Source organism: Trachurus japonicus, chromosome 1 (genome assembly GCF_045865225.1).
Source record: "Trachurus japonicus isolate A0001 chromosome 1, Traja_1.0".
NCBI classification, from domain to species: Eukaryota; Metazoa; Chordata; class Actinopteri; order Carangiformes; family Carangidae; genus Trachurus; species Trachurus japonicus.
In genome coordinates this window covers 15,901,090-15,914,013 of record NC_140907.1, presented here as the reverse complement: position 1 = coordinate 15,914,013, position 12,924 = coordinate 15,901,090, and the positions used below count along the sequence as shown (strand labels likewise).

Genomic DNA, 12,924 nt, shown 5'->3' with positions numbered 1-12,924 from the left:
ACTGTGGATACAGACAAATCTACAGTTTTACACATAATGTCGTCAAATAAACTAGGATATATTTTGACACATGTGGGCTGTGGAGTTTTTGTCATCTCTTACACTGAAAATGCATGAAGAAGTATCTCTCAGTGTGTAGTGTGAATTTAAGTTTATAAACAGTATAAACATTTATAACAGACTATGATTTAGTTTTGAGAACTTAATAATTTCCCCAACAATAACGGCTTATGTGCGCCCATATGTGGAGCCTTGGCAAGTCTTGGCAAATTGTCCATATATTTATATACTATTAATATTACTACTAGTTATACTGCCATTACTTTTTCATACTCTTTTCTTTACTTATATGTTTTGTTTGCGCCTTTGAGTTAAGAAAAACCAAATGTTGACCCAATGTCCTGTACATTGCAGTTACCATAATCATAATTTTAATCATAAACTCTGTGAAAAACAATATGGGAAGAGTTTCTGTGTGTGAGTGTGGCAGCAGCTGGGGAGAGATCTGCCTCCCCCTCATCTGGGAAACAAAGCTTCACCCTGTAGTTTACTGCAGTGAACTCCCCGTGTTTACTCACATGTGGTCTCACATGAGTAAAATGATTGAAGTCATCCCCACTCTGTGGTGTGACTGAAGTTTCATGACATTGTATCATCTATAAAAGTTAATAGAAAAACTGCTCTTTCCTCTGGAGATTTGCACTGTCATCAGATGTTAGCTGCCTTTGTTAATTCTTCCTGTCCCTTTCCTCTTCCTTTCATTCATTCTCCCTTACACACACACACACACACACACACACACACACAGAGAGAGAGAGAGAGAGAGAGAGCGAGAGAGAGCAAACTGGTTTAGAAGGAAAAGAAGGATGGAGAAATGGATGAGGGGTGACGGAAAAAGACACACACACACACATACACACACACCCACGCACCATCTCAACATTATGGCTCCTCCCCCTTCAGTGCACACGTCTAATTTCAAACATCACACCACTGCTGTGGCCCCGCCCTCCTGTCAGCCTCATAGAAAATGGTCAGATGTGACTCAGGCCCCATAATATTTGGCTGGCACTCGCCTTTTACGCACGGCCGCCTCGTGGTTCTGCTGTCTGTCCACCCCATCTGAACCAGACCCTGTTACGCACAGATCCTGCCTTGAACTCTCCCTCTCCTCCAGACCTGCGCTCACACCAGGGTGGCTTTTACTCAGGTCAAATAAGGACAAATAAAGAGGACAGGACATGTTTGGGATGTGGAGGGGACTTGCCGGACTGTCCACATGTTGCTGTGTGCTGATGCTGATTCATTGTTCGCCTAAAGCAGGTAAGAAATGAAACCTCCCCGGCAAGTACCGTCCCTACCGCACAGGGATGCTGCAGCGTCTCCAAGTTAGTGCGGCTCATTTATTGTGATATAGTGCATAAGAATATCAAGTTCAATCCATGTATGCTTGTTCATCCCTTGTGCTCACTGGGAATTACTGATTGCACTTGCTATTATTTTATTTTGCTAGTCGTTCTATATGTTACACATTCAAATGTGTCCATCAGGCTATTGCGCTCGCAATGACCGGAGGACAGAGCTGCTCCGAGTGGGTTCACTCTAAATTCGGCTGCAGATCCTTCCGTAAACTAATGTGACTGTAATAACCACGATAGGGCAAATGTATAATCAAATAAGATCGTTGATAACTTCACAGTTTACAATTTTAACATATGAATGGAATTCACGCACCGCGCTTTGATTGGTTCCGTGTCGCTTTTAGAAAGCAGCCGATCAGCCAATCATGTTCGCCGCGTCGCCGGCCGGTGTCAGGTTTCAGACACGGAGCGCGGCGGTTGTCAACGACAAAGGGTGCGGCTTCAACACCACCGCCGTTTTGGCATCCTCTCTGCTGCACTCAGTGTGGTGCGGGAAACTCTGCATTTCCCAATGTCATTAGTAGCTGCCCTAATTTTGTAATACAAACTGTAATACTCACAACAGTCTCTCTCTCTCTCTCTCTCTCTCTCTCTCTCTCTCTCTCTCTCTCCCTCCCTCTCTCTCTCTCTCTCTCTCTCTCTCTCTCTCTCTCTCTCTCTCTCTCTCTGTGTGTGTGTGTAGTACTTCCTCCCTTTGGCAACTTAACCACTGGACAGTAATACAGTGATACTACCACACATACAGTAGTCTAGGACGTCATGCCACTGAAAATAGCCTCTGAGGATTATACTTGTATGGAGTAAATGGATTAATGGACATGTCTGTGTATATTTACAATACAAACATCACATAATTGCCACATAAAAGCAAAAAAGCCAACATTCCCCTTTGACTTTAAGCACATTTTAAACATGCTTTACAGGAAGAATGAGGGTGGGAGAGGATAAAAAGAAAACCACACACTGTCTCATATGGTTGTATTATACTTAGTCAGGACTAACCACTGCTGCACAAGAATGTTTTGCTCATAGAGAATGAAAACATGAAGTAAAAAGAAACCAGCTACCTACCTAAATTAGTCATTTATTTTGATTGTGAATCCACAGTTGGAGAAGGGGTGAACCTAATGCCCCTTAAGGTCAACAATGTGCTGAGAATTAACCTGGCTGCCACCCCATTCTACTAGCTGCTCCAGTAATCCCACAGTAATCTCTGCTCTCCCCCCGGGAGTTTTTTAGATTAAAACTTGAGTTTTTCCAGTTTCTGGTGCTCACTTCGAGTCATCAGATCTACTTCATGTGAGAGTGGGTGTTCTGTGTTAGAGGGAAATAACCACATGCTTTCCCTCTCTTCATTTCAAGATCTTGCTCTGGTTTGTTTAATGTATTCACTTTGTGTTTAACATACTCCAGCAATGAGGCATAGACATGCACTGCTGGAGAGGAGTAAAAAAGAAAAGAAAAAGAAAAGCCCTGTATTTTTTTCCTGGACTTGAACTGTGGTGACTCACAAAGACAAACACAGTGGAGTTTCATCCATCAATTCTGCATCACTCACACATTTGAACACTAGATAGTCAAACATATATACTTGCAGGTGTAAGAGAGTGAAAGCCACAGAGGAAATGTGCAGCAGTTTCACTTTTCTGCAAATGTAAACCTCATCCTCAAGTCTGAAGGCTGCTCTAACTGTCTAGGCCCAATGACTTGAACTAACGGTTAGAAAGGTCCTTGGGATGTGGGAATCAAACCCGAATTTGGCCACATTACAGCAGAATTATTTTATTTCCCAGCAGCCACTTTGAACTCAGTACTGACCCAGCACAAACCTGGATCCAAAGCAGAAGTCAGTGCTGTTTGGTAATTGGTCCCCATGATACTCGACATCTGAGTTATTTATTAACTGCTGGGGGTTTGGTTGAGTCAATAAACACACCTCTTCTCGCTTTATGAAGGTTTGTGGGATGTGTGGATTCCATGTGTGTGCCATAAAAAGACAGGAAAGCATTGTTTGTGAACAAAGTCACATGTCACTACAATGGACGATTGTTGTCCTGTGAGCACTGTGATGACGACTTGTCTAAATTCTTGTGACTATCTGCTATTCATTCGGCCAGTGCCTGCTCTCAAACAAGTATCACTCTTACATACAACAAACATAGTAATGAATCTTAGCAGTGTGTCTGGTGCGTGTTTGAGGTAATATTCAAATGACCTTACATGGTGCTGTTTGGACTGCACCGTTTTCTGATTTGTCAGGTTCAAGTGTGTGTATAAATAGCATCTGAGAGATTCTGTTTCTCTGCAGAAGCAACGGATGTACTGCACACACAGTTTGCCATCTACAGTACCTGCAGTTTGTGGTTTAGTACCACATGGCCTCTTTCTCTGTCCAAACTAGGTTGCTAGGTGATTGTGTTTGTCCTTGGCTTTCACAACTTGTGCCAGACATTTGCAAGTTTTTTTAGATGTGAAAAAACAGTATTATAGTGGCCAATGTGACCCCATTCGAGCACAACCAAAATAGTAAATAAAAGTGCTAAATTGGATCACTAAAGTAACCTATTTGCTTACGCTTGTTGTCCTGAAAATGAAGTAGATCTAGATATTTGGGGCTTTTCAATACCTCACCAAAGATATCTTCTTCAATAGCCAAGCTAAACCTGTACTTTTTTCCACAGAACTGACTGCAAAGAATTCAAAAACTCCTCCTTACAGTATTCCTGGGAGGCTCATGACCCATATGTGGAAGCGGTAGGGAAGATTAGCAGTGGAAAATGAAAACATCCGTATAGTTTATAGTTCCCATCCTCAGAGACGGGGTCGGGAGTTTGAAGGTCAGGAAGTGCGAGTGTTTGACCTACTTTTGGTTCTTCTTTGTTGTACTATGTACGTGGAAAATCTTGAAAAGGTAAAATGAGTTTGAGTTGAAGAGAAACTATTTCTCATTTAATTGTTAACTTGCCACAGCATATCTTTAGGAACAGATGGACGGTGCTTTGGAAACTCTATTCCTGGAACCCCTGTTGGCTGCCCGCCCCGTCTTCCCCGGCATGTGTGGGAGCATTTATGTGTGTTTCATGGTTTCCCTGAAAGTGTGGGTCTATTTACACAAGATGAGCTTCTAAAGATCAGCAAAAGTTTCCCAAGAAACCAGTGAACTCTCACAACAACTTAATGTCCACAAGAATGAGCAAAGATGAGAAACTTCTCAACTTCTCTTTTTGTTTTCGTGGCAAGAGATATAGTAACTCTTAGCGGAAAAGCCAGTATTAAGAAATCATCCTCTCCTTCTTTTACAATCTCCCAAACTTTCATTTTGTTGTAATTGATCAGATCAGCACTTACTCTCTCTCTTTGAGCTGTCATCACTCAGGCTGACAGACTTCCTTGTCTATACAGTCTCCGCCTCTGAGAGCCGGTCACTGATGCTGATGCTCTTATGAGGAATGTCACCCTGGGACCAATCAGCAACTGGTGGTGTGATTGTTCAACTCCTCCCATGCTATTGTCTTAAAGTGGTAGTCTGAACTGTCCTCAGCCTCCAGGTCACAGGGGAGACAGACGGTGCAGAGGTGATGAAGGATCAGACGCATACTCGCTCAGGCGTGCGAAGGCTCTGTATTAGTTTCACATGTTCCTCGATGCTGATTCCCTCTTTGCTTCGACTGGCATGTTCACTGAGGCGTGATCGTCTCAGGGGCGAGACCTCAGTGCCCAAAATAAACCAGGGTTAATTTAAGGTCGCACAACTTCAAACTCAAACTGAGTAGTGAAGCACTTGCCACCTGTATGACAGTAAGAGGTGTGTGAGCCCCCTCCTAAACCTGAAACGTGTCACACCAGTGAGTAACCGGGATGCTTTGGTTCATCTTGTTCTTTTTCATTCCAGTCACACTGGTTGAGAACATTAGCAGATAACAAAACACACACACACACACACACACACACACACACACACACACACACACACACACACACACACACACACAAAAGGTCAAGGAAATGAACTAACTAAACATTAGATGATACCTGGCCAATGAGCAGCAGTTGCATTACGTATTAATTTAAATTGATAATTTTGTACATTTAAAGGTGTTTTATGTCATTGCCCATTTTATTTCAGTTTTTTAACGTTTTGAGTTTTCTCTTTCTCATTATCTGTTTTTCAATTATGAACTTTACTGTGTTGTGGGTGCATGTGTGTGTCATCGGTCAATATAAAAAAAACTTGTGGGAACTTTTTTTGTTCCCACCAGAGACAACCTCCCTCTGTCAAAGATCTTACATTAAAGTCCTATTATGTCATATCTTGGGAACCACACAGTGTCGTTATCTTACTAATTTGGTAATTCCTCTGAGTCAAGCAAAGACTAAAAGGTGTGGTTTTCACTGTTGTCACTTTCAGTGGAATTTCAGTGGCCTTCAGGGTTTTTTTTTGTCCTGTCTGTAATTTTCAGCTAAATATTAACCTTCCAGGTTATTTGTTCTTATTGGTGACACAAGCTCATGAACTGAGAGGTGGTCACAAGCCGGTGATAAGAACAGCTCTTGTGATGTGAAATGTAAATGAAGGTGTGAGTTTGTTCTCATGTCACACTGAATACACTCTTGTGTTTATCATTCACAGATGCAGCATATACATGCAGCTCCACCCAGTTTAAATGCGGAAATGGGAGATGTGTGACCCAAAGGTGGATTTGTGATGGAACGGACGATTGTGGTGATGGAACTGATGAACTGCCTGCAACATGCGGTACATTATTTTATCACTGAGGACCTCTGACTGTCATATGGGGGATTAGGCTCCAACTAATGTGTATATGTGTTTAAGTTGACAGTTAGCTATACTCTTGCTTAATCAAAATAATTTCTGCAAAATGTCAGAAAGTAATGAAAAACACTCTCAACAACCATTAAAATAAAAATAAAAAATATATATATATTCAGTTTATCATATGTGATAATGCAAAGCAATTTGTTTTGTAGTTTTGCTTCATAATGGAAAACAATTGTTAATTGACTGATAAACTGATTAGATGTGATAAAATCACAGACAAATTAGCAAAACTACCCTGGAACAGTAGCTTTCTGAGGTTAATGATTCTTCATTTTTATATACTGGGCTGCTGGCAAGCCTTATCGCTGTGTTCCTATGTACATGAAATCACTTGACTCATGCTTCCTGTCTCTTTCCTCAGCAACCAAAACGTGTCGGGAGACAGAGTACAACTGTGGCCCTCCCACGAACCAGTGCATACCAAAAAGCTGGCACTGTGACGGCAAAGCTGAGTGCAACAATGGGGCTGATGAGAAGAACTGCAGTACGTTTTACACATTTCTTTACGTCATCAGTTACAGTGAACAATTACAACAATAAGAACGGGATATACAGCATTATATTGTATTATAAGACGAATACAAAGAGGTTTAAACTGTTCATCTTAAAATATGGGAAAAGATGTGAACTCTGATTTTACATTTCGAGATAAAGTGTCCTACAGAAATCAATTTTGTTCAAGTTAAGATAAAATAAACTTCATTGGTTTATAGTGGTTTTGACAATAAATCACACCTCTCTTTTCTCCCACTGAATGACCATAGCGGCCAAGGAGTGCAAAACAGGAGAATTTCGTTGTGCCAATGGCCAGTGCATATCCAGCACCTTCGTCTGTGACGACGACAGTGACTGCTCAGATGGCTCAGATGAGGCTTCATGCTCCAAACCCAAATGCAGCGCTCTGTCCTTCCAGTGCAACAACTCAGTGTGTGTGCCGGCCCTGTGGCGCTGCGATGGAGACCCGGACTGCGCCGACGGGTCCGATGAGTGGCCACAGACCTGTGCAGGAGAGAAGCCAGGCAAAAAGCCTGCAACTTGCTCCAGCAACGAGTTTCAGTGTGCTGATGGGGAGTGCATCCACAGCAGCTGGAGGTGTGATGACGGAAAAGACTGTGGGGATGGATCAGACGAGGTTAATTGCAGTGAGTTGGTTTTCTTAGGATTTTTTTGTTGCTGTTGTTCCATCCATCTTCTCTTCTGCAAACCTGTTCTCCTCTAATAAATCTTCTGACTCATTCACTCTGGGTTCTTTTTATATAAACCCCAGCCTGACAGATGTAGCCTATTCACGTTTGAACATACATAATCACCTGTTGTCCTGCAGAGCCAGCTGCACACACTTGATACTGACACCACATCCACAATAAATCATGTCAGGGATGATTCTCTTCTCACTCAAAGTCTTCCTATTACTCTCACTTTCTCCCTCCATCCTTTTCTTGACTAATTTATCTTCTTTTTGTAGGTCGTCCTAGTTGTCGTCCGGATGAATTCCAGTGCACTGACGGGACTTGTATCCATGGCAGCCTCCAGTGTGACAATAAGGCTGACTGCAGAGACCTCAGTGATGAGATTGGCTGTCACATAGGTAACTCTTCACCCTCACACTTTAATGCTGAAGATAATATGTCATAAAGCACGTCTTAAGGCCCGTGGTCTTCATGTCTTTGCACGGCAGTTTCATATCATTAGATCACAAATAAATCCATACTACTATGTTCTCCCACACAGAGAATGTATGTGAAGGTCCGACCAAGTTCAAATGTGGCAGTGGGGAGTGTATCAGCATGGCAAAGGTGTGTGACGTGCAGAAAGACTGCAGGGACTCGTCAGATGAACCTGATGAGTGTGGTAAGTAGAGTGTTATTTAACTGTCCAACTAAGAGCCAAAAATCTTCAGATTGGGATGTATATCAGGTTGTGTATAAGGTCAGCTCTACTGCTGCTCAGAGAGGAAAACCACATCACAGAGTGGAAAAGATGATTGGACCAGTTAAAGCCAAGCTACTGGCCTAGATAGTTTGTGGTTTGAATGAGTGAGTTCAATGTCAGTTTGAGCTACCATTAGGAAAATGGTTGTCATGAATACTATATGAAAGATCTGCGTCTCCACAGGGAAAAACGAATGTTTTACCGACAATGGTGGCTGCTCCCACGTCTGCAATGATCTGAAGCTTGGCTACAACTGCTCCTGCCCTGCTGGATTCAGCCTGGCGATGAACAAGAGAACATGTGAAGGTGAGAGGGGGGAGTCACTTGACATTTAGTCTCAGTCTATTTTAGAAATAGACCTTGATCAGTTTTGGGTCATGGACATATTTTTCAGGAACACCTCATTAGATACATGACTTTGTAGGAAAAGGTCCCAGTTTTCTAACTGCTTGACTTTGTATTACTCCACTTGCAGACATTGATGAATGCGCTGATCCGGACATTTGCAGTCAGGTCTGCATCAACCTGCCGGGAACTTACAAATGTGACTGCAAGAGTGGCTATGAGATCGACACCGTGACCAAGTCATGCAAGGCTGTATCAGGTACCGTTTGGAAGAAAACCTGTCTCTGCTAAATATTTACTTTGAAGAGAGAAAAGTTACAGACTCTGCGACCTCTTGAGATGTGAAGTCCTGTCTGAACACCCTTCTCTTCTGGCTCCCGTCCTCCAGGCTCCATACCCACCCTGTACTTCACCAACAAACATGAGGTGAGGAAGATGACAGTGGACAGGAGTGAGTACGTCCCTGTGATCCCACAGCTGAAGAGTGCATTGGCTCTGGACATGGATATGCCAAACAAGATGATCTTCTGGTCTGACCTGTCTCTGAAGAAAATCTTCAGGTTAGAAAAACTTTCTGTGTGGGGAGTACTTTGTGGCATCTTTCTTTTAGACTTGTGCTGCAACACAAATCCTGTGTCTGTAATTCTGCACTGCCTTCATCTAGATGCCAGATAGATATAGATTACTCTGTTGGGAATGACAGACTGTGATGTACACTGGGCTGGAGATTAAGCAATATCTCTCTTAAGTGAATCTCTTCACTCTTGTCTCCTTCCTGACAGCTGCAAGATCGACGTGGCCGGCGACTCCTCTCAACACACCGTAGTGATTGATAGTGGGATCGAGACCCCAGAGGGCATTGCGATCGACTGGGTCCATGGCAACATTTACTGGACTGACAGGACTTTAAAGACTATCTCCGTGGCAACAACAGATGGCAGCAAGAGAAAGACCCTCATCGCAGAAAACCTGGACAAGCCGAGAGCCATCGTGGTAGACCCCGTAAGCAAGTAAGAGAAAGATTTAGTCAAGTTGCAGATGTGGAACAGATGTCTCAACTTTGATAACTCACTTTTTCTTCTTGATTATTCACAGTGTTATTTGTGATTACAGTGTTTTATTGATTGTTTTGCGTTTGTGTTGTGTTTAGCTATATGTACTGGACAGACTGGGGTGAGGAGGCTAAGATAGAGAGGAGTGGGCTGAATGGGGCAGATCGTGTTGCCTTGGTGACAGACAACATTTTGTGGCCCAATGGCCTCACCCTAGGTAAGCAGAAACTTATTAATGCATTCAGTGGAACCCAGTAATTTCAATTCAAACTGTATAATGAACACGTATTAATCACATAATATTAACCAGTCAAATGTCTCTTACCGGGCAGACATGGTCAACCAACGCCTGTACTGGGTGGACTCTAAGATGCACACGCTCTCCAGCATCGACGTGAATGGAGGAACACGACACAGTCTCATTTACAACATAGAGAAGCTCGCTCACCCCATCTCTCTGACCGTCTTTGAGGTTAGTGATGAGCTAAATTTATCACTGCTTTGTCACTGAGGATTGAAGGTATTTTGGGTAGGCCTACTGCCGTGACAAGAATGTGAAAATGAAATGTCTCTCTACCCTAACCCTAACACGTAATCATAATGTGAATTTCTGTTAAATGTACCTCAGCACTGTTTTTTAATAATCCAGTTCATGTGCAATCATTATCTGGCTGAATGCTTTACAGTGTAAAGCTAGAGCTTTAACTGCTGTGTGTACACTATAATCCTTATAATATTAGATCAGTGACACTATCAGTGTTAAGAATGAATTCTGTGTGTGTTTGAGCAACTCCTACAGGAATTGCCTCGAAGTCCCTTAAGTTGCATCTCTTTCCTTTTAAACAGGAAAAAGTATTTTGGACAGACATGGAAAATCGCGCTGTTTTCAGCGCCAACCGTCTGACAGGAAAGGATATCACCGAGCTGGCAAAAGACCTGAACCAGCCAGAGGACATCATAGTGTACCACAACCTCAAACAGAACAACGGTAGGCTAGACACATGATCAGATCAGGGAGTTATCACATCAAAAAACAAACTCTAGACGATGATGTTTTCTATAGCTTATTGTATCCACTTTTCTCTCATTTAGGTACCAACTGGTGCAGGGAGAGAAACAGCATAAACGGAGGTTGCGAGTTTCTTTGCCTCCCTGCCCCGCGCATCAATGAGCACTCTCCTAAATACACCTGTGCCTGTCCTGACGACAAGACCATGGGAGCTGACATGAGGAAATGTGTGACAGGTAAATGTTCCCTCCTCAAAGCTTTATAACAATAAACTGAAAATCACCACAGAATCGCTACATTGACCTTAAAATGTTCTTCTCCAGCGAGCTCAGCTGCTCCTCCTGTGGAAGACAAAATGAGTACACCACTCCCACCCAAAGCTTCACCCACGCCTACAACATCCAGGCAACCTGCCTCTACCACAACTACAACCACCACCACCACAGCTACCAAAAACCTGACACCTACCTCATCCACCCAAGCCACACAGAGCACGCACCAGCCTGCCGCCACTGGTCAAGGTACAGAAACTCACTTTCTACTGTGCCCTGACTGACATAGCTATTAATGTTGTGAAAGGATTGTGAACATTTAGGAAAATAACATTTGCTAAGAGTTAATTGAAAAAATAATAACTCTTCCGTGTATCTGTAGTAAATATTAAACATAGGCCTAAAGCTAGCTTAGCATTAGGGAAAACTCAGTCCAAAAGAAACAAAGTCCACCTACTAGAATTTCTAAAGCTCATCAGTGAACACACATTACCTTATTTATTTTATCCCTCAATTAAAATGTAAAATGTAAAATCAAAGTTGTGTTTTTGAAGGGAAAGTGACTCTAGTGAGACATACTATCTCTTGTTTGGGCATTGTGGAGTCTCTGCTCACAGCTTGCTAAACTAAGCTGACTGTCCACAGTAGAATTTACCACACAAAAAAACAAAAGTGGTTTTGATCCTCTGATCTAACATTGAATTACACCAAGTGAACAGTGTGTCCTTTTCTTTTTCAGGTAACAGATTGGCAGCAGTGCCTGCAGAAGCGCCGTCATCCCACCCTGCTGCTCTGTACATCGTGTTGCCCATAAGTAAGTTCAGCATCTCAGCTCTCCTGTCAAACACTCCTGAGCACAAGCCTGTCCTGTGTAATCAATCAACTACAATCTTTAATTGACCTTCAACTCTTCTCCTGCTCTGCAGTGCTCATCTCCCTGCTGGTGTTTGGAGCTGTGTTGCTATGGAGACACTGGCGCCTGAAGAACACTAACACCATCCACTTCGACAATCCAGTGTACCAGAAAACCACAGAGGACGAGGTACACATCTGCAGGACCAGCTCTGACGGCTATGTTTATCCTCAGGTATCTTCACTTCATGTCTGCAACTTGACCATTTATCATTAGATGTTGCCTCGAAAATAATAAATGGTGTTCTTTCACAGTTTTGCTTACTCACTGTTATTTTTTTTTCTTACAGAGGCAAATGCTGAGCATGGACGACATGGATATTGCCTGAACCAAAAATGAAGGAGACACTAGCTTTATTTAAAGTAATTTTTCCCCCTGATGCAAACATGAAGCAACAAATGCCATTTTTCCTGCTGCTGCTACTCAACAGCCCCTTCCTTCACCCAGTGACCTCATTTTGTGGCTTATGTTTCTGACCTCAGCACTGTGCCGTCCAAGTCTGAAAAAAGCCTGAAAGAAGAAAAAAAAAAAGATCTTAGAGAGTTATTTAGAAAGAAACGTATGACAAAATGGAGCATAACTACAGGAAGCCATTTAGTCGAACCACAAAATGATTTCAAAGTGAAGGACTAATGTATGGTCTCAGAATATCATGTGGAGGCTAGGTTAAAACAGTCTAGCTCAGCATACTGTTATTTAAGAAGCTAGAGATGTCTTTCTTTGCCACCAACACATCACCTCAGTGTGTTGGGTACCAAAATACATAATATATACAATAAGTCACAATCTTTGTCCAGTGAGTTTAACTTGAAAAGCCTGACCTATATTGTCTTAACATGCATGTGTGCCTTCCATCCACACTGTGGTGGTTTCATGAAGTTTATGGGATGTGCGTACAGTAAATGCCTTTCTGACCCCAGTACCTTCCAAACCAGTCCCTGTGGTAGGCTAGGTAATGCCATAGTGCTATACCCCCAGGCAGTGAGGGCCTCCATTACAATATACTGTGGCCTTCTCTTCGTCTGCATACAGCTTTGCACATTTTGTTGGCTCCCATATCAAAGGCATATGTCTACTCTCTATCACTCCTTATGATATCTCTTAAACGTAAACCACATTTAAATCAGTGCGCTTATGTTA

General features: G+C 42.6%; 1 protein-coding gene across 1 annotated transcript; it reads left to right on the top strand.

The window, feature by feature from the left end:
• The first annotated feature begins 1,054 nt into the window (after window positions 1-1,054).
• Window positions 1,055-12,598, top strand: ldlrb (low density lipoprotein receptor b). Its single transcript, XM_085775738.1, has 18 exons — window positions 1,055-1,323; window positions 6,052-6,177; window positions 6,623-6,745; window positions 7,026-7,403; window positions 7,727-7,849; window positions 7,993-8,112; window positions 8,377-8,499; window positions 8,669-8,797; window positions 8,927-9,098; window positions 9,321-9,548; window positions 9,689-9,807; window positions 9,923-10,062; window positions 10,437-10,578; window positions 10,683-10,835; window positions 10,923-11,120; window positions 11,611-11,685; window positions 11,798-11,958; window positions 12,074-12,598. The coding sequence occupies exons 1-18, from the start codon at window positions 1,242-1,244 to the stop codon at window positions 12,110-12,112; spliced, it is 2,631 nt and encodes an 876-aa protein (XP_085631864.1). The 5' UTR covers window positions 1,055-1,241; the 3' UTR covers window positions 12,113-12,598.
• Window positions 12,599-12,924: the final 326 nt, after the last annotated feature.

Coding starts and splice junctions, on each gene's coding strand:
- ldlrb (XM_085775738.1), top strand. CDS start 1,242: ATGTTTGGGATGTGGAGGGGACTTGCCGGACTGTCCACATGTTGCTGT. Junction 7,850..7,992: donor TGAGATTGGCTGTCACATAG/GTAACTCTTCAC, acceptor TCTCCCACACAG/AGAATGTATGTGAAGGTCCG. Junction 10,836..10,922: donor CATGAGGAAATGTGTGACAG/GTAAATGTTCCC, acceptor GTTCTTCTCCAG/CGAGCTCAGCTGCTCCTCCT.